Raw genomic sequence first — 23,196 nt, forward strand, 5'->3', positions numbered from 1 at the left:
AAAAATTAACACAGAGAAACAGGAGTCTTTAAAAACTTATTTTTTTGCGTCTGAACTTCAAACTGTATTTTTTTAAATTTTCTATTTTAAGCAAGAACGTGACAGCAAGTGTGACATGGTCGACGAGAGACTGGGGACGATAGAGATAAACCCTGTCGAAAAATACCGGTATGAGAATCCCGTGATTTTTTCTGGATTCCCATTCCACAATGTCGCCCCGTTCGATGTTGTATGTAATTTTGGGTTACTTGCTCGGTTATTCGATTGCTATTTCCCCGCCCAGGTATTCTAAGTGCAACAGTAAAGATTTTGGACACGGGGGAACTGTCTGCGTTTGTTCCGATCAGTTCTGCGATTCGTTCACCTCGGGCGAGCCATTATCTGCTCAGGAGTATGCTGTGTACACGAGTTCTAAAGCTGGAGATCGTTTCAATTTAACTACGGGAAGGTTTAGCAAGACATTAGGCGTGAAATCAACTGAGACGGTCATCAAGTTAGCCGTGAATAAAAGCGTTACTTTTCAAAGCATTCTTGGCTTTGGGGGAGCCTTTACAGGTCAGTAATGGTTGGTTTACATTAAAGTGAAGCTATAGAAATCCTCAGCGTATTTAGAGTAGCACTGTTGTCGACTTGAAGAGCTATATATCATTTTTTAATAACCGCTGCCAAAGTGGCCGGGAAGAAACTCAGGGGCGGGGGGCGGGGGAGGGGAGGAACTGTGTACTTTGTAAGATCGTGAGAGGCCAAAAAAAAAAACAAACAAATTTTCTCACGTATGGAAGTCTGCAACTATGCGGCCAGCATACATCACGTGCACGCCACTACACCATTCTTCCTGTGAACACAGCCAAAACATCCTTAGCGGAGGAGAGCAAAGATGGCTATATTAGCAGGCTATTAATACCCCCAAAAATCGATCCTTGGGGAAGCAAAGCCATCACATCTAGCTAAATACCATTACTTCATCCTTTTTCTGCCACCTCAGTGGTGCTGATCAGGTCAATGAAATCATAGTTTTGATCAATTTCCTCCCTGAGAGGTTTATGCCCTTGATGACTTTCTTCGAGTATGATTAATCTGGACTTATCCTAATCACATGCCAACCATAAATGAATGATGTCAGCTGCTGAATTGCCTACATTGAAGTGGGATTGCGTATTATTTTTTGATAATGTTTGTGGGAGCTTTTTGTTTAATAGTCTTTCCAAGTAACGTGATAAATACATAAATCTGTAACCTTTATTTAGGGTCGGCCCTCTCAGGTGACCATCTTCTGTCACACCTTCCTGCTATTTGCACCCTGCTTTTTCTGCTCTAGAGTTATTAATTTCTTTGTCCTTAGGATACGATGCAATCAAAATCTTTAATGTGAATGCCCTCGTCATCGATATCAGTTTGTGAAAATAGCAGTATTTTATAAAATAGTATTGTTTCATTTTCATGTTGATTTATACTGTATTTGACATTCTCTTTAATGAAAGATGCTGCTTCAATCAATATACACAACATCAGTGACTCCCTAAAGGAGAAACTGCTAGATTCATATTTCTCTGACATGGGTATTGAGTACACCATTGGACGCATCCCCATGGCAAGTTGTGACTTTTCCACAAGACCATACTCTTATAACGACCATGAAGGTGACCTCGCAATGGCAAACTTTAGTCTGGCTCAGGAAGACTTGAACCTTAAGATACCATTGATATTGTATGCAAGAATGAAAAGTAAGAGAAACATTTTCATGTTTGGTAGTCCATGGTCAGCACCTGCGTGGATGAAAACAAATGACAAGATGACAGGGTTTGGTCAGTTAAAAGGCAAAGCAGGGGACAAGTATCATAAAGCTTGGGCCCTGTATTTTGCAAAGTTTCTGGAGGCATACAAGGAGAAAGGAGTAGACGTCCAGGCTGTTACTGTGCAAAATGAACCATCAGATGGATTTATTCCTTTGTAAGTCTCAATGCTTTTTGCAGAATTTTATAGACCTCTGAGATGGTAGACTTATATTAAACAAATAATGACTGGTTCAAGGGAATCAGTTAATTTTGTTTCCCAAAAATCTCAATGTTTTCTGAGACGGAGCGGGGCAAAATTTTGAGATTCGAGGTGATTTGTTGTATACCTGGAAATTTTGAAGCTGGAAATTCATTAAACCTTAATTGCTGTAACTGTGGTCGTTCAACATTTGTGGGTAACAACGCCCTGTTACCCTCTGACGTCAGAGCGATGTTGCCTGCTCAGAGATTCTGGTGCGTAACAGTTTTATTGTTAGATGTCATGTGACCTCAAAGTAACCAATGAGAGTGCACGCAGGTGGGAAAAAATTGGGGCCTATAGGTGGGAGGGTGGGGGGGGGGGCTTATAAGCGGCAGAGGTAGTTGACATGCAATTTTATAACTGTTACAGTTTAGATGTTTGATAAAACACTTGCGTTTGTGTTTGATGCAGCACATGTACTCAATAACCAGGCTAACCAATTTTGTACTCTGTTCCAGTTTTAAGTTCCAGTGCATGGGATACACAGCTAAGATGGAGAGAGATTTCATCAAGGAAGACTTAGGACCAACTCTAGCGGCCAGAGGTCATGGTGATGTTAAAATTATCATGCTGGATGACCAGCGGATATTTTTGTCATCTTGGGCGGAAACCATCCTCAGCGATCCAGTGGCTGCTAAGTTTGTTTCTGGGATTGGTGTTCACTGGTATATGGATAAATTCGAACCTGCAACAGTTCTTACTGACACTCATAATAAGTAAGGATTAAATTTTAATGCAAGCATGTTAGTTTGATCAACTAATTTAGAAAAGTACACAATAACACTTACATTCAGTATTTCATGCGCCCTTGTTGGATACAAGTTGGCTATATATATATAGTCAATCTCATCCAACAAAGGTGAATGTTACGAAAACTGTACATTAATGGAACTGTCATCTAGAAATTTTTAGCCTTCCCCAAGCTATAGAAAATTTTAGGCATTTTTTGCTTCTCCGAACAGATATTTTACAAAAAACAATCGTTGAGTGCCCCTGCAATGAGAAAGCTTATAATGCTTGATTATTAACTTTTATGACCGAAACCTAACGACTCACTCAGATTACTAATAATAAAAAAAGGTGCACCTGACAAAGTGGGCAGAATTACCTTTTTAAAACTAATCCCAAAGGCCTTTCCTCCTCTATCTCTCTCTCCCCTGGTTCTTTTCCTGCTCTCTAAATTCGCGGCGCACTCTACTATCTGAACGCCTGGAAAAGGATGGAAAAGGCTAATGCAACCTTGGCACGGTGTTTTAGACTTCGAGCGAGTGGAAAAAGTTTTGAATTTTGTGATCAGTTCGGGGATAGACGTGTAACACGGTACATTATGTGATTTATTCTGTTGTTTTGTATCTCGCACAGATTTCCAGATCACTTTATTCTTTCCACCGAAGCTTGTAACGATCCATTGACGTCCAAAACCCCGATTGTTAGCCTAGGAGACTGGTCACGAGGAAACAAGTATAGCCACAGCATCATTGAGGTACATTATCAATTTAATATTAAATTCGTTCTTTCGCTGCCGGCGATACCGTGTTTTCAGGGTCCCACTTAAATTCACAATATAGGAAAAAGACTGACCCAGAGCATGATGTTGTGCCACATTGTGAAGGGAATCAAATCCCTGATTCTATTTTGCTTGTGAGTCCGAGAAGAATGCCAGCTCAATCTGAATCTTGTGAATCCTCCTGAAGTGCATCAAGTCGATCCTATATTAAGCGGGATTAGCGGGTACCCTACCCTGTATTAAGCGGACCCCTTGCTCCATTAAAATAGTACTGAACGTCCGTGAGTACAAGATTTGACTGAAAGGTTTTTCGCGTCTTTTAAAAAAATAGACACTTCGGAAAGTGTCGTTGGAATTTTTTTTTTACTAGAATAGTTAGCGTTGTTATTTTTATTGAAGGATTTAAAACCCTATCCCGATCGCAAAATCATAAAACCTCTAACACTTGATAACTTGTTTTCATGCTACGACATTCTCGCTAAACTCGTAGTAGAATTACTTTTTCCCGCCAAAATGACGATGGCTCACGCGGGCACACTACCGAGGTATTTAGAAAATCTTGTACTCGTAGTCATCCTCCTCTTAAAATCTAAAATTTTTTACGTTTTGGGGGCCGCGCTCTTTCCTAGGTCACCTGTGTCCTATTTCCCCCTGACCTTTTAAACGCGACGTTTCTACTATCTGAAAGCCTGGCATAGGTTTTTTTTTAGTAAGCGGATCCCATATTAAACGGACATCTTCTATTGAGTAGAAGAATTATTTCAACGTTTCTTCCCATATTTCCTAAAAAACAAGCCTGCACTTTAGAGGTTACCTCTATTAAGCGAACATCAACGAACTCAGACTCAGTGTACTCTTTAAATTTTAGCTCAGTAGGTAAGGGACCAGTCTTGACCGGTAAGGCCCGAGGCGCATTCTCTTGCTGGGGGGGGGGGGGGGGGGGGGGGTCTTCGCGTTCATGAAGGCTTTTATTTTCCAGCATCCTGTCAACCAACTGACCGAAAAGTATTTTCAACACCTTAAAACAAAGACGAATGAAGGCTGCCTTTGCCACTAGGGTCAATTTAGTAACACAAGTCGTGGAAGTTGCGAACTTTTCCTGCAGGTAGAGAAAGTCAAAGAGTACTGGGAACTGGGACAGAAACCCACGAAAAAATTGTTAACCTGCAGGACTCCGAAAGGTACCAGTCAGCATTTAAATAAAGTAATCAGAGAGAAGAGCTGTGTGTACTTTTTGTTTTCCGTATTTACATCCTTTTCTTGTGAGAATCGGCTTGCATTGGATCACAACTTGCGTATTTTTTTAAACAATTTATTTAATTTTAGTGATACTTCAAGCAGTTGCAGGCTGTAAGAAGTGTTGCTTCAAGCGGTAAATTTTACCGGTTACCGCCTGATAAGGAGAACACCTTCGTCGAAGATGTTCGCTTAATACATGGTTTACTGTATTCTATTGTTAAATTCAATGCTTAGTGACCCTTCAACTAGTAGTCCATTATGCATGTTTACGTCATTTCACCATCCACAGGTGACCCATAACTCATGATACGAGGAAAGGGTGCTAAGTAACACTAATGTTACTTACTAATTTTAAACACTAATGTTTTTGTGAGAAGAAAGACTAAATTTTCAACTGTTTGTCCTATACGTCAATAGATGCGGTTATTTTAAAACTGTAAGCAAAGTATTTTTCATTGCTTTTCGAATTTCTCTGAGTCGCCATGAATAAAGCAAAGGATTTAAAGAAGAGTTTATGTACACAAACGTCCAAGAAATCTCGAATGCAAACGAGAGGGAATATCTCCTTTTTAAGAAGGGAAAGACGAGAGCTAACGCTATGTACGGTAGATAACAAAGAAGTAAAATAAAATACACGTAGAACAACGTAAGAGATAACTTTCTTAATCGCAAAATGTTGAGAAGTCCTGCATTGGGTGTCGAAGCCTGTTTATGTTGTTGTTGTTGTGTCCATATTTGTCGCTTGTGCCGTTGAACTACGCGGTAAATCTTCCAGTACATTGCTGCATTTACAATGAAACTGGCAAGAGCAATGATGGCTGCGGCAAATTCATCATATGAAGGAAACCACACTGTCGCGGAACAAATTAGGATCGAAGCCACGAAGAGAACAACTAGAAACCAAGATACGCGCCGGACCGTGATAACTTGGCTGTACCGCAGATGAAGACGCAAGGCGAGGAACCTGTCTATGCTAAGAAAAGTGACGGTCAATAGAGAAAATGAACACAGAACAGCTGACACGGCGATCACCGACGATACGAGAGTGCCACGGTTTGCGCTTAATATTTTGTAGTCTTGAAATCTCCAAGAAATGTACAATGGTTGAACGAATAGTCCGACGCAGAAATCGGATAAGGACAGACTAATTAAGAAGACATTCGAGGGCGTGATCATAGACGGACTCCTGATAAAGGATGCTAGAATCAACAAATTTCCAGCGATAGCCAGCATCGAAAATGGAATATTACACGCCGCGTTGACGATGTAAGGAAGTGCTTCGGTTCCCATCCCTTCCAATATTCGAGTTGGCTTAAATTTCTTTTGATCAAAAAAGAGACCTCCACGTCCGTTGAGAAGGAAATTAAAGGCAAAACAACTTTTCTCACAAAATCAAAAACTGTCTTGATTCTGTCAACGATGTCTTTGCACAGTGAGCCACGTGCATACAAAACTTGAGAGCACTTGTTGGGTATGATATACTCCCTGTGTAATTAAGAGTTTTTCAACTTGTCCTTCCTTCTACTTTGTAAAATAAGTCACTCAACGTTTCTTTCCTCGTCCGCGCTCAAAGATGGGTTTCATTTAGCACTGCATGGACAACACTCTCACGTTATAACGTTGTACAGTCCAGATATGAAAGCGAGATATTTTCATGAATTGTGAACGTAAAGCTTCAATAGGATTGTCAACCTGTAAAAGGATGAGCTGGGAATTTCAACAAGGAAAATTCAATTTGCACCAGGAGGTGTATATTAAAGTGTATTTATAGCTTCCACTGTCGCAGCTGTATGCAAATGCATAAACTTGTTTGCTGTTTCTGTAAAACCCACCAGTTATATTTGCTATAAAGGACACATGTCGACCTGTAATACTAAGATTTATGATTGACCTCTTAAGGCGAAAATCAAAACTCATTATGTGTCTAAAACATCTCCTTTTTTGCTCACAAACGGAAGTGCAGCTTTTTGCTTGAAACCGAATTGCTTTCCTTTCCATTCTTTGTTGCATGTGTCATTCCCCGTAAATTGTGCGTTTTTTATTACTGAGTTGCCTTGTGCATATCCCATTTCTCAGTTTGACCCTTAACAAACGTTCAAACAGTAGAATTTCAGTCAGGTTCTGACACGCGCGAAAAGCAATTATCACAAAAATATTTGTCCGTCTAGAATGTTTTGTTCGTTTTTTTTTTTTGGGGGGGGGGGGAGGGGGGTGAAGACTTGAAAAAGAATCATGAAAAGTCGTAATCTTGTAATCTCTAACCAAGTTAATTGAACTTGATTGATTGGTGTTTTAGACAGAAGCAGGTAATTTATTGTGTGTATGGTAAGAGCTTTTGGAAATGAGTAATCAGTGATCGCGGTGGTAGTGTTTTCATCTCGAGCAACTGAAAAACACCCGATAAATATTTAGGCTTATAACTTAATTCGTTGAGTTTTGGGGAGATGATCGGCCACTCTAACTTTTGCTTCTATGCACGAAATTCTATGATGTTACCATTCAAGGTCTGAAACCTCTTTTGCAGAACTTACACATTTCTATTTAATTCTTAAGTTTTAAAAAATGAAATTTAGTTTTTTACCTTTATACCAGAACTACGTGCTTCCGGTTAATACTTTCTACTATAACTGGGACGCAGGGTATTAAATAATTATTGAATGAGGTTTTTGTGATATCCGGAAAAATCGGCCTACAACCTTGATTATTCCGGATATCACAAAAACCTCATCCTCCGATAATAATTGTTTTATTATGCTTTGTTTTGAAGAAAGTAATGACAAACACTGTCTTCCGGAAGACAATTTGACCTTGCTCTTGGAAATCATGCGCTGCATTTAGTCTAACTCGCAGCCTACAGATTAGTCAGATATAACTAGCACATAACAAACTAATCTGTAGGTTGCGCTGATTAACAAAATTAACTGTAGGCTCCTAGCCAATGAGTAGACAGGCAATGATTACAATGTGTAATAACATCACTGTGTAGTGTTATCGGGGGTGTGCAAGTCGAGACTTACTGTACTGATTACTATATTTGCTTAAGTAATGACTCTTTCAGGATTATAGGCGAGAGGCAAGATCGATAACGTTGTTGATACCGTTTATTTTTTTGGACCCAGGACTTGTCAAACTGGTCTACCGGGTGGGTGGACTGGAACCTAGCACTGAACATGGAGGGAGGACCAAATTGGGTCAAGAACTTTGTTGATTCGCCAATTATAGTTGACGCTGAGAATGGATTATTCTACAAACAGGTAAAGTAAAGACATTTTTGTGCTCAAGAAAGAACAGTTTGTTCGCAATTTATCTCGTCTCATCTAAAAGCTAGGCAAGCGCAGTCAACACACTCAAGGTACCGTAAAACGAGCTAAAACGAGCTACAAAAACGTGCAACTTGCTTTGCAACATTGCTGCAAAACGAATTGAAAACCAATGTTACGCGTTTTACTAACTACGAATCAAGCCTGTCTTGCAAAAATTAAGTTTTTGCAAAATGTAGAGAGTAGATCTACGTTTTGAACAAGATCTCTACACATTGTGGCGCGTTTTACCGGCCCAAGACAAACTTGTTTTGCAGTAAGGCAAAAACTTGTTTTCCAGGCTCGCGGTAGACAAGTTTTACAGCACGCATAATTGTATCCAATCAGAAGTCAGTATTCACACAACTTGTAACAACCAGATTTGCTGCAAGGCAGGTTTAATTCGTAGGAGGTAAAAGGGCACGCCCAACATTTTTATTCAACTGAGGGGCCGTAAGGGGGGGTCCTGCGCACAGTTCACGGCTATTAAAAATAGTAAATCACGAATCACGGCAATTAATTTTTGAGTTTCACGGTTCACGGGAAATAACATGATTGACGAGAGCGTCTTTCACAAATAAGCCTCCACATTGAGTGTTTTTACTCTATAAGGCCCACGGATCACTGCTAATGTTTCATTCGGAAGTTATTGTTTGGGGTGTTTCCATTTCACAGGTTCAAGTTCTCCGGGCAAGGAACTGAAATTGGGTAACGTTTCAGTTATTTTGGTGGGAGCCACGGTGGCCTAATGGTTAGTGCGCTGGGCTCCGGGTCGGGCGGTCCGGGTTCGAGCCTCGGCCGGGGCGCCGCGTTGTGTTCTTAGGCAAGACACTTTACTCTCACAGTGCCTCTCTCTACCCAGGTGTATAAATGGGTACCAGCGAAATGTTGGGGGGTAACACTGCGATGGACTAGCATCCCATCCAGGGGGGAGTAGAAATACTTCCAGTCGCTTCATGCTATAGAAACCGGGATAAGCTCCGGCCTGATGGGCCATTCTAAAGAGTAATGTTCTTCGGTCAGTGGGATTGTGACTCGTTCCTTCCCTCCGAGGAAACCAAGCGATCCAGGGGATTTGGGATCGATGAAGTAAACGACACCTTCAATTTCGCATATGGTTTTAAAACTTTTGTCGCTCTCCATAACTTTGATACTAATGCCACTGACTTCAAGCGTGAGCTTGACCATACTGATTGCGTGATCTTACATACACACGCGACAAAGAATGATGGTCAATGATGTCGTTGTCTTTTCTTGTTATCTAGCCCCGTGAGTCGGCTTCTGTCAAGTCTCAAATTGCCTGTTAATTGCTTTTCTATCTTCTGTCGCGTCTGTCACGTATCAAACACGCAATGTGCGCCGCATCCAAAAGAGTCTTTTATACAGACTCTTTTACACGGCAAGTTGATTTTCACGTAAAAAAATTGCTGATTTCTAGACAAGTTTCACGGTTTACGAAAAATTAAGTTATGGTTTCACGGTTTACGAAAAATAAATTTATGGTTTCACGTGTCACGACAAGCATATCATTCACAGTTCACGGATTTTAATTTATCATGATCACGGATCACGCAGAATAAAAACAGGCAATCACGTTTCACGAGAAACCCCCTTACGGCCCCTCTCAACTCGTTTTGCAGAAATGTTGCAAAACAAGTTGCACGTTTTTGTTGCCCGATTTTAATACGGTAGCTTTAGTTCACTGATGACTGTAGGACTCAAGCAATCCCACACGGCAAACATGTAAATCAGTTATCTTTCTTAACTTAAATTTTGTAACTGGTGTTTTTACCATGTCTAAACAAGTATTATTTACTAATAAGGTAAGTATTAAACCCCTAGGCAGTGGCGAGGGGGTGGGGGGAGTGGGAGTGGGGGGAGTGGGGATGGCTTATTTTAGAGTTAGAGTAGGCAGGGGCTAAAATGGGCAGGGGGGGGGGCGACCCTTGGTAATTCATTTCATTTTTTTCAAAAACAAACTCAGTTACTTAACGTACACCCAGCCTTTAAGTTTAAACAACCTGTGTAAAAATCATTGAATACGGTAACATTTGTCTGCAAAGAATTACCGCTATTTACACGACATACTTTAGTGTTTTTTTTTTGTACAATTTGCCTAATTTCAAACCAAGAGTGGCTGGGTATTAGTCCATTTATTATGGGATAAACCACATTGATCATGGTGTTTAACGGGCCTATATTGAAATAGATACAGCCTTTCAAAAAACTCCAAAATTAACTAGGAAATATATAAACTTCCAGATAGTGTGTCTGGCAATCCTTATACATGTATCTTGTATAAAGTTTCAAGTTCTTAAATGGCTGTATTTTGTTCAATATTGCCCTGATAGACACCAAACTTGAGATTTTTCCTAACCTGTGCTCTTTCTGATTATGTAGGTCTTGTGTTGTTCATTCCAAAACAAATGCACTCATACCCAGCCCTCCTCGGTTTCAAATGAGGCAATAACTCAGCAATAACTTTTCAAATGTTGACAGTTGGGGGATGGAAGGTGGGGGGGGGGGGGGGGGGTCTTATCAGAAGGATAACAATGTATTTATTTATTTTTATTTTATTTGCAGCCCATGTTCTATCACCTTGGTCACTTTAGCAAGTTTGTACCTGCAGGCTCAAAGAGAATCAAAGTAACTGCAAATGACCAGTCATCACTACAGTTCATAGGCTTTACAACACCAAGCCCTTATGCTTCCACAGTTGTCGTGGTGCTAAACACTAGTGACCAAGAAATTGCATTGGAGATTCATGATGAAGACCTAGGGGTTATCAGAGAGACAGTACCAGCATCCTCTATTCAAACTTACATCTGGTAAAATGTACCAGTTCTACAGAGGAGATAGAGTTAAGTTTTTTGAGTTATGATCTAAAGAGGAAAGACAATATCTGCAAAGAATTCATGACAAATTGGATCTATTTTGTTGAAATTGCATCGGAGAATCACAACAGAGACTTAGGAATTATCAGAGAGACAATACCAGCGTCATCCACTCAAACTTAAATCTGGTAAAACATACTGGTTCAACCAGTTTTTAGTTATGATTTAAATTCAAAAGACAATATCTGAATAAAAGTCATGAAATGTTAATGAAGATAGCTTTGGAGTCCTAGGAATATTTCTACAGTGATGTCTGTCAAGATAAAACTTACACTTGGTTAGATACAGAGGATTTATTTTAAAAAAAGAATTTTTTTACACATGGTAAGAAACATGGCAAGAGATTTGAAGACATTTTGGTAGTGAAGTCCCATGATACAAGTATTTAATAATATTTTTGACAATTTTCATAACAGTGAGGAAAAATGATAAATATTAAAATTATTAATTTGTATTAGATTCTGGCTTTCACAATCCTATGTACACTGTACCATTAATTAAATGTTTAGGGAATTGACAGTTCTGACAGTGTCCAGGACACATTTGGCTACTTTTTAGGTAGCTTTTCAAAAGTTTATTTTTTTTTACATGATAAGGTGCTTGCAAAAGTAGAAGCATTTAGGTCACAATCTGCTATAGAAGAATAATCCTGTATGCATTACTGTTAGGGGAAATAATAAATACTAATTACTCTGAAAATCATTTTAATTAAGAAAAAGTTTGCAGTGATTATGTATCATTGTCCAGCAATTTTTCAGAGCCTGATAGTTCATCATCATCATCATCATCATCATCATCATCATCACTTGAAAAGGAATTTGATTTGGTACTTAAACCGTTGTGTGGTTCAGCATTTTTAGAAGTGGAGTTCTCCATGGCATCCACCCCATTTCCTTTTTCAAGATGCCTAAAGAATGTTCCTGTGAAGAAAAAATGGGATCCTTGTTTTAGCATACACTTTTTTTAAAATTCAAAACCCTGATTTGGAAATTGGTATCTAACTTTAAATTCATCTGTATGAAGAAATCTTTACTGCCCGCACAGGGTGGCTACCTATTTTTGTCTTGAAAGCATCTGAGAACTCTATTTGTTTGGAAGTTTGTTTCACTGTTTCTTAGCAGTTCCCAGTCCCGGCTACCTAGCACCCAATGCAGCGAAGCAAAATTGCCGCCAAAATTTTGTCTGAGAATTTTGTGAGTGCTTAGAAAGTGAAAGTCTATGATTCTCTCTGAACACGCTTTAAAAGAAAATGACGTTAAACTTATTGTTATAGAGTTTCTTAGCACTCTTGAATCTGCGACATCTTGGTTGGACATTCATGAGTGCTATGTATGAGGTTGAAGTCGTAAGTTGGACGCGAGTGCGAGGGACAATTTAATATTTTCTACAATTCAGCTGGTAAGTTACTCATTTGCTTGTCATGTCACTTGTAAGGTTAAGTATTTTGAGAAGGTAGCGAACTTTTTTGAGGGGAAGACAATGTTCTTTCATGTGTTTTGCGGCACTGTCGTTCCATGAACCAAACCAGTTGTATCAGCTGTGGATCACGAACACAATCAATGAAATCTTGTCACAGGGAGACAATAATTTGTTTCAAAGAACCCTAGACAATCAACTCAGCAGAATCGTTTTCAGCAGATAACCTTCCTATTGTAGTTCACCAGAAGGGAAATGGAGCAACGAGGTACTACATGTACACATAAAAATAATATCAGACTCACTTCTTTCCCTTTCTGTCATTGCTTTTATTTCTTGCTGTAACATACTCTCTTCATGTGCTTTTTCTGCTGAACTGGGTTCAGATCTACAAACAAATACATATACACTCAGTGAGCTGATTTTGCTACTATCTCCCTTTTGCCCTTCACTCCTTATGGTATGAAAAAGAAAATCACAAAAGTAAAATCCAATTTTATTTGTGTTCAATACTACAAAATAATCTATAGCAACATGCAAAAGTTCTGCCTAAGATAGTAACCTGGATAAATTTTTCATGATCTAGGCCTACGCTACAGTGTAACCAATCCCATAAAGTCACAAATTTAGTTTTTGTGACGTCTTCATTTCACTTCTCTGTTTTAATCAGGAGGGTCTTATGGGTGGATTTTTATCACAGTGCTTGTAAATTATAAAAATTCTTAAATGTTTCTTACTTTGCCACTATTTCCTGACGCTTTCCACATTTTTCGCACACCTTTTCCTGTTGTGCGCATCTTGAACAAACAGTGTGGTATGCATGCTTTATTGTCTTCTGTTCACATCTCACACTGTAAATGAATAACATTAATTTATAATGTAACCATTCATATGCATCCCTTTCCTCCTAGTTACCTGAGAGCTTGTACTGTACATTCAACAGTCACGGCAAGCATGGTGAAAATCTTAGCTAATCTCAAGGCCTTTTTAAGGACAAGTGGGACAGAACAGCTGGAGTAGAAACATTAGTAATGAATGCAGACAAAATCTGATTATTTACAAATACAAGTTTTTTTTGTAACACATCCAGGAAAAAAAGGCATGGTACGTGTACAAAGCTCAGGTTGAGATCCCTGCTGTTAGCAAATTATTTTTAGCTCTGGTCTGTACTGCAGGTGGCATTTTGTAGGAAATAAAGACCTTCATCAAATTCCTTGATAATTGCAAATCTTGTTTGTTGATTCTGGTTTGGTTTAGATGTACCTGCATTGAACTTAAGGTTAGGTTTTGCAGGAAATGATAACCTGCGAGCTGGCGGTTCTTCTTCCTTTTTGTTTAGGAGACAAGGGGAAAATTAACCTGATACATTTACTTTATTTGTTGTCTGCCTGTAGTTCAGAATCTGGACTTTCGTCTGATAGGTTGAAAAAGAAAAGATCCTTCAGAGCACTGCAACCGATTGGTTACAAGCAACATAATTGACTTCTTCTGGCTTTGTCACCTTCACGTTTTCATGACAGCTCGAGATGATTGCTTAAGGTTATTAAGCTACGTTGTAAAAAGAATAAATAATGCTTTTTCAGTGAATCAAGACAGAGGAAAAAACCTTGACAGCTGATGAGGACGAGTTGTTATTTGTCACCAGTTAAGGATATCCAATATTTCTTCTTTGATGCTTTCTTGCTAGGACCAGGCAGAATTTACCTTAAAGAGCATTGTCTTTGATTTCCGACTGAGTTCAACTGCATGAAATTGTGTAAAACAATAATTACTGACGATTTTTCAAACTGATGAAAGACCATGAAAGATTTGTTGCCACAAAATCAATTCCTGTACTTTTTAGCCGCCTTGGTTGCAAACCGAAATTTTGAAACTTGAATTTTCAGTAAAATCTGATGTGATAACACAAATGCTGACAGATGCCTTAATTAGGGGGTGGCAGACAACATGTGGAGTGAATGTCTCTACCTGATTGCAGATTTAGAAAATGAAGGCCCCGTTGACAATTGCAGATCTTGATGTTCCTTACACAGATCTAGCTGAAATACAAGTAGCTATATCAAGCTTTTTTCAAGTGATTTTGAGAGGGTCATCATTTTCCTTGGTTGCTTTCCACCCTCACCCTCCTTTTCTTGTCCAGAACAGTTAGTGGACAACCAGTAGCACACCTGCGCTGTCTAGGAAATTTATGGAAGTATACCTACCCCACCACTGCCCCCCACCCCACTTCTCCCCAACCAGGACAATAATATCTAAGAAACTTTCCAGGAAATTGAAAACCAAAATAACAGTACATGGGCTATCAGGGGCGAATCTAGGGGGAGGGTGCAGGGGGTGCGCACCCCCACCTGAGATGACCTGTGGTTTTCTAATACAACTGGTATTCTGCCAAAAAAAAAACTATGTGGTTTATTGGTGTTGAAGTAGAGCAAGAGACGAGTGCACCCCCTCCTAAAAAAATCCTGGATCCGCCCCTGGCTATGCCGCATTGTAGACTGCGAGCAGTACCACAGGATAGACAGAAGCAAACAACAACCAGCTGATCGAGGAAAACTGAGAAGATGGCTACCTATCTCTAGTTCCCCTTCTACCCATTTCGCTCTCTCCAAGTCCAAGCCAGACTCAACTAACTGAAAACAACCTGCTTTCACTTTAGTAGCCTGCATTACAGAGGTAATCTAAACCTCTGCAAAGCAGCACCAATGTCCCAACAGCATTAAACAAATTACTAAAAATGCCTTTTGAATTTCCCTTCAACCTGATTGGCATATTAACAAAGGCTTTTCTGAACAGGCCATTCATGAAACGTACTCAAATCCTGGTAGCCAGGTGGGGACCCAGAACAAAGATTTCGGTGTTGTTTCGCAGCTGGACTTATCCAGAAGTTTAGTTCCGTCTGTGGAGCAGACTAGTAGTCTGCAATTAATAATAGAAAGTGTCATTGATTTTACTGGTAAGTTACCAATGAAATCAGTGGCAGACTATAAGGCCACTACTTATGCATTTAAGCATACCTACCACTTTTTAGGAGCGGTAAGAGGTTTGTACTTCTTGAATTTTTTCCTCCACTCAATGATCTCTCTGCATTTTGCGCAAACACCACCGACAATCAAACCGTTAATCTGCTTTGTTCCCTTGCTCGTGTCATAAAGATCATTCTTGAATGCTTTTGTATTTTGATATTTCTGTCCTTTCTTTGAGTTATTTCCCCTTCTTGTACTCATTTCTTTTATTTTTTTGACCTGGTATTAAAGGCTTCAGCAGACCTTTTACCCAAAAACTGTCCCTTGAGCTTCCCTTCTGTCAGCGGTACCCTTTCTAAAAATCATGCCAAAGGGCTCTTTGCGCCTAAACTTTGCGTCATGACTGCTGACCAAATTCAAAATGGCGGAGGAGGAGGCATCACATCCAAAAGTTCTCATTTTTACTGCACCAATTTTATGCTTTGAATGTGAAGAAAAAGCTCCAAACCTCACACGTAAAGGTGAGTTTTTAATTGGAACGGGAAAAAATTCAGTCCTCGTAAAAATGGCTTCTTATCGATGGCCCGAACGTCCTCTGGTCGTCGGAGGGAGAATTTTACTTTGAACTGAGTTATCGAGGGCTTTTATCGTAAAGACAAAAGAATAACAATTGCGACAAATTTGGAATGAGGTGTACGGACCTTCCAACTAAACCATACAAATCTGGAGTGTTTGAAACAAATGCCCCAAAAACCTGGAGACCTCAAACGTGAAGATTTCCAAAATATGTGTCAAATAAAACCAGAAAAGCAGATTATTTTTGTCATGATATTCTTTACGTCGATAGGACAATGAGTAGCCAAATAAGGATGCCATAAGGCTTTCCGACAGACCTTAGCAAACCTATGATTTAAGGGAATTAGGATGGAATTGGACTCAGTAATATTTTCTGATTCACTGTGGAATTTTGAGGCTAAATAGACCTTGTCCCGGTTTTCAACGCCATCTTGATGAGTAGGCAAACGCGTGAGAAATTACAGTGATTGCATGAGAATGTAATGTCGAATAATTTCTGTAGAACGGCTGTTCTGAAAAAAAAAAAGATTTGTAAACTAAAGCTTCACTCTTAAGGATTCTCCTGAAAAAATTTGAGGGCGTTACATGCGCTAGAAGACCAAGAACAACTTTTCAAAATTTTCTACACATTTGTCTCTAATTAAAGTCCCGGGAAAATTACAGACAAATATATGGAAAATCTAAAGCAAGCCTCTGGAGAAAATTAAGTACGGGTACGCCCCCAAATTCTTTTACCACAATCCTTTGCTTTGAAGCTTTAGTTTACAATAATTACGGGGGGTGACAGCTCTAATAAGGGCTGTTTCGGGAGAAAAACAAATTTATTCCGGGAATCTGGAGATTTTGCCGGGAATCGGGAAACCTGGGAAAATTTTCGGGACATTGAGCAAAGATTTGATATTACATGTTATCAAACAATATATATACAGTGATATGCACCCAGTGTATGCGCTGTATTCTATGTATTTTGACACTTGAAAACGGCTGAACTCCCCGTGATATGAAAAGACCAATCAGCAACGTTTCCAACTAAAATAGCATGAAGTTTGAGTGCAATTGACCGCGTGCAATCCCGCGTCCAATCTCCAGTTGTTCTGAAATTTTCAACTGAATTCTTATGACACTCATACAATGACACCACACAGAGTATACTTAGATGAAAGTGATACCCAGAGCAATTTCAAAAACCGCACAACTTGTATAAAATAAAATTGACTACTTCTACGCGAAGTCACGCCAATAAAAATAAGCATAAAAAGGACAATTGATTTAGAGAACATTTTGGACAGAATTTGTCCTCTCAGAACACTAGAAATGGTGTTTCAGAGCACCAAGATTTCAAAATTTTCTGGGGGAGCATGCCCCCAGACCCCCCTAGCTGTTGGCCCCTTCACTGTTTGCCTGATTCATCCGTGATTAAAAAGCAAAAAAACACAATTTTATATACTTAAAAAGTTTGACAGTCTTTCTGTGTTAACATGATACCCTCTAAACGAAAAAATAACTAAGGTTAGATAATTAACAAGTTACATAATTAACAAGAAGCTGCAAAAAATCTCTTATCAAAATTTTAATTTTAATTGTTAAAGCAATTTTGGGAAGTTAAACATTTATGGGGAATGCGACCGAAAAATTCGGGAGGGTCGACGAAATTTCCGCGAGGACATAAAGTTATTCATAGGACTGCCCAAACAGCCTTTGTTAGAGTTGTCACCCCCCGTAATAATTATTGATATTTTGTTCAGAACAGCCGTTTTATGGAAATTATTCAACATTAGATTCTCATACAAACACTGTAATTTCTCACGCATTTGCCTACTCGTCAAGATGGCATCGAAAACCGTGACAACGTCTGTAGTGAGGTTGTGAGTTGACTGCCCAAACCGTGAGAGTTGGAAGGTCTGGGTTCCCTCTGTAGGTACCAAGGCACAGATTATGTACAACAAAAGAAACAGTACAACCAAACAATAAAGCCACCAGGAGAACTCTTGTTTGGCTCCTTTGTTTCTTTTGTGATGATTCTACCTGCAGAAATACCTAAAGTCTATGTTTATTGTACTGTCATACATGTATACCAGTGCTCAGTAGGTCTAGGTCTTTGTTTTGTTTTTGCCTCTCTGACTCTGGAAAAGCATAGACAAAATCTCCCCTTCTTGTTGTAACTGGGTCTCCTGGAAACCCTAAAGATTAATCACAGTCAAGTGTAGATCATTTTTGACAGTCTGGAACTGGGTTATTTCAAAAACAGGCCTGTTCAAATTCCTATTACATTAGCCCATTGTCGTGGTCAAATGTTCCTCCCAAAGTTTTTCCAGTAATGCAGTTTTTTGTTATTCTTGGTGCAGCATTTTAGGATAAGATATAAGATTTGTAGAAATTTTGGTATTTTTGGAACTTCCCCCGGCCCCTCCCCACCCTTAACACACCATGTGGACATGTTATAAGATGTTCATGGGCTGAAAACATTGTAACTTTGCCCGCAATGAATCCTACCCTCTTTTTTGCCTCCCTGTATCACTGTGGCTGCAAACTATATCTTCTCATGTCTGAAATCCCCTCTGATATGAATGTATTTTCATCTGAAATGTAGGTAGCAAGATCTGTTGGAGTAAAACAACTTTGAAACAAAGTGGGAATGCATTTGTGCGGTGTGAGCAGCAATTTTCCAACAACAAAGATGATGAACTCACTGAAGAGAGTGACCTAAGGCTTGAATATGAACCATTGGCAGTTCAGGAGTCTGTCTGTTTATACCTGGAAAGTGAATTTAAAAACACTGAACACACTTCACAGCCAACTGAGTCATCTTCATTTGGGTTTGAAACAGGGTGTCATGTAGCTCACAGTGAGAATGTTGATGCTGGAAATCTGCAGAGAGAGTTTGAAGATATAAGATGTGCAAGTCAAAGACTTCTCATTGAAAATGGTGCACGAAGCTCAAGCATGTCTAGTGATGAGGATAAAAAAGCGATCAAAAGGAAGTTTGATGCTCTTGGTGGTTTTGATTGTGATACTGATACACATCAGTTGACAATGGAGGATGTTTACACCCAAGAAAAATTCCCTTCTTCTTCATCAAGTGAGACATGTACTCCAATTCACAAAGAAGATACCACAATGGAGACTACTGCAGAAGTGAGCTGTAGTGTCAAACAAAGTGTTAACCATGCTCGGGAACTTGGAAATATTGCTGTACCAAAAGTTTGTAACACATTAACAGCATTCAAAGACTGTAATGTAGAAAATACTCTGGTTAACATTCTGTTTGTTGTTATCCAAGTGAATGACACCCGCGAAGTGCAAATAAAATCAGGCGCCAGTGCTGGAACATTTGTAGCTGTGTCTTCAGTTCTAGTTGCTGATGAATCAAAGCCATGTTTTAAACTTACACTGTGGAGAGAAGCCTCCAGGTGGACTGAAAAGATAATGCCAGGGGATTTTGCTGTTGCTACTTCAATTAAGATTGGAAAATGGCGCAATGAATTTGTTGGGCAGACAACTTTTAACTCCGGTTTCTATAATCTTCATCGACCGAGAAGACTTCTATCCAACATTTGCCTAAAGTTAGTTTCACGAGAGAGATTTAATGCCCTTGTCAAATGGGTTAGAACAGAGCACCCTTACTTCTTTGGAGCTTCTACTCTAAAGAGGAAAGTTGAATTCACTGAAATTGCTCAGATGCTAGACAACACCTTGGTTCACTTCAGAGCTAAACTGCTAAGTATTCATGACTCCTCCCCTTCGTCAAGTACCTATCATTTTGGTGGTCAACAGCTGACCAAAATTATAGCAGGTAAGTTTCTTCTAACATTTTAGCTCATGTTTAAGTTTATGTAGGGACCCAGTTGTTCAAAGGCTGGATGGCACTATACACCGGATAAATCTCTATCCAGTGGATAGTGCAGTAGTTTCTCTAATACTTATCCACAGGATAGTGATTTATCTGTTGGACAGTGCTATCCAACATTTGAACAACTGTGGCCTATTCCAGAGGGATAGGTGCTTGGGCAGTTGCTGTGCAAACTGGTTTCTCATTATGAACCCCCAGTAACCTATCAAACTTGCTTCAGTTGTTCAAATGGTGGATAATACAATTGTATGGATAATCCACTATCCACTGGATGGTACATTTTGGTTTTCCTAGCACTTGTCCACTGGAGATTGATTGATCCAGTGGATACTGCATTACAGTATTTTGAACTACATGTACTACCACAGAGTCCAGAGGAGATGTGTTTGTCATTAGAACATCAAACCCGTCAAAAACCTCTGAAAAAATGGGTTATTTTTTATTGTGTTACAGTTTCGTTACACACTCTCACCAATTAAGAGACTGAGGGCTTGAAATATCGGCTTACAGTATATAACACGGAAAGGTTGTTTTGTTTTACTTGACACTTCGTGCCTCGGTCACTCTTCTGGCAACTTGCTGTGCGCCAGCGAGTATTTGGCTTGCGGTTATCGCGAACAACAAAGTCAATCTGGGTCAGATAAGAAGCAAAGAAATCGTTTACAGTAGATTCATAAAGATCCCATTGGGCTAATTAATCGTGCTAAGCGACATGGATATACATTTTTTAAGGTGAGACATTTATTCACACGAAACTCCTCTGACCCCTGTGGTACTACCCACACAGAGACACCAACTAGAGGGGAAAGGGGACAAGGAAGGAACAAAGAAAGTGGACAGAACTGAGAGAGACATGAGAGTAAAAGGGAGGGTATTACTGTGACTCACAGAAAGCACAGCGTGAAAGGAGAGCAAGAAAGCCCCTGGGGAATTAAGCTAAGAACTGGACACCATCTTACTTCACCTTTTTAGGGGCGGGAGGCGATTATGACAATCCAGGCAATTATGTGATGTGGAGACATCCAAGATTGTTCGTGGTCCCTTCACTTCCCACCCTCTTGAGGGAAGGGAAGAGACCGTGAACGACCTCAGACATCTGAGAATCAGGCTATTATAATCACCCCAGTCATTTGAATATTCCTGTATTGCATCAGAGGTGTTTCCCTACTGATCTTCTTGATTGTCTTAACACATTTTGAGATGATTGGGATAGCTAAGTAAAGACTGAGCTTAAAGGTTGCTAAATACGCCACTTACACATCTCCCATAATGCACCTTATTTGCCCCTTCCCCCCCCCCAAAAAAAAAAAAATTACATAAGGATTGTTTTCAATTTCACATGGGATGGCTGTAATACCCAGGAGAAATGAAAAAAGGTTATGCAGAATTTGGGGGGTGGGGGGGGGGGGGGGGCAAATGAGGTGCATTATGGGAAATGTGCAAATGGCATATGCAGTGGTAGATCCAGGGGAGGGGCCCGCCCCTCCCCCCCTTAGTTTTAGACCAAACTGGAGACTGCCCCCACCCCCTTTTCTCAGGGTCTGGCTGACCACCCCCCCCCCCGCCCCCTTATCTGAAGGTCTGGATCTGCCACTGGTATGTTGATAAATTGTGCAAACACTCCCTCCGTTTTGACCCTTTTATCAGACACTTTTTATACCCCGCCTTTCAAGTTTCTTATGACCGTATTGTGATAAATGATGATTGTTTCTCTCTTTTTTTAATGCAAAGTCTTAGAAGAGCGACCGCGCGAAAAGATACAACTATTTCTATGGGGCAGACAAGTGGCTTGGATGAACCAACTAAGAGAGGGGATTGGGAGAGTCTGGGAGTTCCAGTACCTCACGGCCAAGTACAACACGGATGCTGGGTGCGTCTCACTGCACTCGAACCCGAGATCAACAAAGATGAAACTTCCGGTGGACGAGAAGAACGCCTCCTCTTTTATGTTACGTTTTGATGAAACTGCCAAGCCAACAAAAACATTTGCGAACGTACACGATCTCCTGGAATCCAAATATGCTGGCTTAGCGGAACTGGAAGCGGAAATAATTTCGTTGCAGTTTCACTGTGAGGATGAAGTCGTCGTTGTAGACGAAACTGTGCCCTCGACAGAGAAACTGAAGAAGGCGATTGACAAATTAGTGTTCATCGGTTGCGGCTCGTGTTCTCGGGCCCTTGTGCAAGATAAAAACGGTGTTTACTGTCAATGTTCACATTGTGTTGTGGCAAATCCCAGTTACCAGTACACTACAAGCTGTTACTACAAGCCGCTGACCTTAGTCCTTGGCGACTCCCGTACGTCCTTACAAGTGGAAGCATTCGGTAGCGTCATTTCGCACCTTTTTCATGACTTTCCCGCCAAAACATTAATCCAAACAGCTGTGAAAGGGTTATCAGATGACAAGAGTTTTGTCGATAGTTTTGTTACTTTCATTAAAGCTCTTGTTAAGAACCTCAAATGCAAGGTTACGGTTGCCTGTCACCTGACTGTAGATGAAAATAGCTTCATTGAGGATAGAACTTACACTCTTCAGCAAATTGAGTTAATGCGATAAGGATTTGGAAAATAAATACTCACATCAATTCATTCAGTCTTGAAAATATTATTTTGTCCAGAAGCTACCAACTCGGGCGGTTTGTTGCCGCACTGCTCGCCCGTCGTCGTTTTTCTTTGGGAGTATGCAACGTTTAATTCTCAGATTCATTGGATTCGTGGCGACGAAAGAAACCAAAATCAGAATATGCCTTTTTTTATCGTGAGAGCACAAATGTGAGAGCAATATTGTCGCAAACCAGAGGTAACGTCGCGACCAAGAAAACTGGTCGGGAAAGTGTATAGTTTTGAATGCATAAAGAACCAAATTTAATTTTATTGTGGCGTAGAAAGCGATTTCGTCTTCACAAGATCAAGATACATAAATGGAGACTCATCTAGTTATTTAGAATGTTGGCAGTGTTTTGACTCAAACGCTTGAATTTTGCATGCAAGATCTAAAAAGAACAAAAACTAAAGTTACAGTTAAAAGCGAAAACAGACTGGACCAATCACAAAGGAAAAAAATTTGGCTCAGCAAAATTGAATCCCACAAAAAGTAAAGCCGGCGCCATATGGTATTTCCTTGCAGAAAAAAGTCGCTGAAACGAGTGAGTGAAAAATCGGAGCACCTATAGAACCTCGATACAACAGGATCAGATTGGTCACGTGTCTTTGCGTAACAAGTAGCGACACGTCTCACTGATAGACAGTGCCTCAACCAATCATCATCTCCCTATTGAACCAGAAGGTCAACCGATAAGGGGGTGGTGGAAATCGGGACCTTAATATAACTCTCAGACTTACGTTCATTATGGTACAAGCGGTCGATCTCTTTTTACAAAGCACGGACCATTTACCGTGAACTAAATGGAGAAC

The 23,196-nt window shown here is 40.0% G+C and overlaps 4 protein-coding genes across 4 annotated transcripts; 2 read left to right on the forward strand and 2 right to left on the reverse strand.

Moving 5' to 3' along the window:
• The first annotated feature begins 166 nt into the window (after window positions 1–166).
• On the forward strand, window positions 167–11,117 carry LOC140937640 (lysosomal acid glucosylceramidase-like). The gene is made up of 6 exons (XM_073387196.1): window positions 167–555; window positions 1,482–1,950; window positions 2,496–2,753; window positions 3,400–3,520; window positions 7,903–8,037; window positions 10,666–11,117. Exons 1-6 carry the CDS (start codon window positions 210–212, stop codon window positions 10,912–10,914), a joined length of 1,578 nt encoding a protein of 525 aa, XP_073243297.1. The 5' UTR covers window positions 167–209; the 3' UTR covers window positions 10,915–11,117.
• On the reverse strand, window positions 5,178–6,128 carry LOC140937641 (alpha-1B adrenergic receptor-like). Its single transcript, XM_073387197.1, has one exon. The coding sequence runs from the start codon at window positions 6,071–6,073 to the stop codon at window positions 5,207–5,209; it is 867 nt and encodes a 288-aa protein (XP_073243298.1). The 5' UTR covers window positions 6,074–6,128; the 3' UTR covers window positions 5,178–5,206.
• A 137-nt stretch (window positions 11,118–11,254) lies between the features above and the next one.
• LOC140937642 (uncharacterized protein C9orf85 homolog) lies at window positions 11,255–15,666 on the reverse strand. The gene is made up of 4 exons (XM_073387198.1): window positions 15,411–15,666; window positions 13,130–13,243; window positions 12,698–12,780; window positions 11,255–11,896 (listed from the first exon to the last, which is right to left on the reverse strand). The coding sequence occupies exons 1-4, from the start codon at window positions 15,614–15,616 to the stop codon at window positions 11,706–11,708; spliced, it is 594 nt and encodes a 197-aa protein (XP_073243299.1). The 5' UTR covers window positions 15,617–15,666; the 3' UTR covers window positions 11,255–11,705.
• Window positions 15,667–15,764: 98 nt separating this feature from the next.
• LOC140936947 (shieldin complex subunit 2-like) lies at window positions 15,765–22,440 on the forward strand. The gene is made up of 3 exons (XM_073386455.1): window positions 15,765–15,876; window positions 18,522–19,724; window positions 21,513–22,440. The coding sequence occupies exons 1-3, from the start codon at window positions 15,777–15,779 to the stop codon at window positions 22,337–22,339; spliced, it is 2,130 nt and encodes a 709-aa protein (XP_073242556.1). The 5' UTR covers window positions 15,765–15,776; the 3' UTR covers window positions 22,340–22,440.
• Window positions 22,441–23,196: the final 756 nt, after the last annotated feature.

The sequence above is a fragment of the Porites lutea genome, chromosome 5 (genome assembly GCF_958299795.1).
Source record: "Porites lutea chromosome 5, jaPorLute2.1, whole genome shotgun sequence".
Taxonomy (NCBI): Eukaryota; Metazoa; Cnidaria; class Anthozoa; order Scleractinia; family Poritidae; genus Porites; species Porites lutea.

Excerpts from the sequence above, each read along its gene's own strand:
- LOC140937640 (XM_073387196.1), top strand. The coding sequence starts at position 210 with ATGTCGCCCCGTTCGATGTTGTATGTAATTTTGGGTTACTTGCTCGGT. Across the intron at positions 556-1,481 it reads CTTTGGGGGAGCCTTTACAG|ATGCTGCTTCAATCAATATA; the intron begins GTCAGTAATGGT and ends CTTTAATGAAAG. Across the intron at positions 2,754-3,399 it reads CTTACTGACACTCATAATAA|ATTTCCAGATCACTTTATTC; the intron begins GTAAGGATTAAA and ends TATCTCGCACAG.
- LOC140937641 (XM_073387197.1), bottom strand. The coding sequence starts at position 6,073 with ATGGGAACCGAAGCACTTCCTTACATCGTCAACGCGGCGTGTAATATT.
- LOC140937642 (XM_073387198.1), bottom strand. The coding sequence starts at position 15,616 with ATGAGTACAAGAAGGGGAAATAACTCAAAGAAAGGACAGAAATATCAA. Across the intron at positions 13,244-15,410 it reads CTTACCGCTCCTAAAAAGTG|TGTGAGATGTGAACAGAAGA; the intron begins GTAGGTATGCTT and ends ATTCATTTACAG. Across the intron at positions 12,781-13,129 it reads CGTCAGGAAATAGTGGCAAA|ATCTGAACCCAGTTCAGCAG; the intron begins GTAAGAAACATT and ends ATTTGTTTGTAG.
- LOC140936947 (XM_073386455.1), top strand. The coding sequence starts at position 15,777 with ATGGCGGAGGAGGAGGCATCACATCCAAAAGTTCTCATTTTTACTGCA. Across the intron at positions 15,877-18,521 it reads TCCAAACCTCACACGTAAAG|GTAGCAAGATCTGTTGGAGT; the intron begins GTGAGTTTTTAA and ends TCTGAAATGTAG. Across the intron at positions 19,725-21,512 it reads GCTGACCAAAATTATAGCAG|TCTTAGAAGAGCGACCGCGC; the intron begins GTAAGTTTCTTC and ends TTTAATGCAAAG.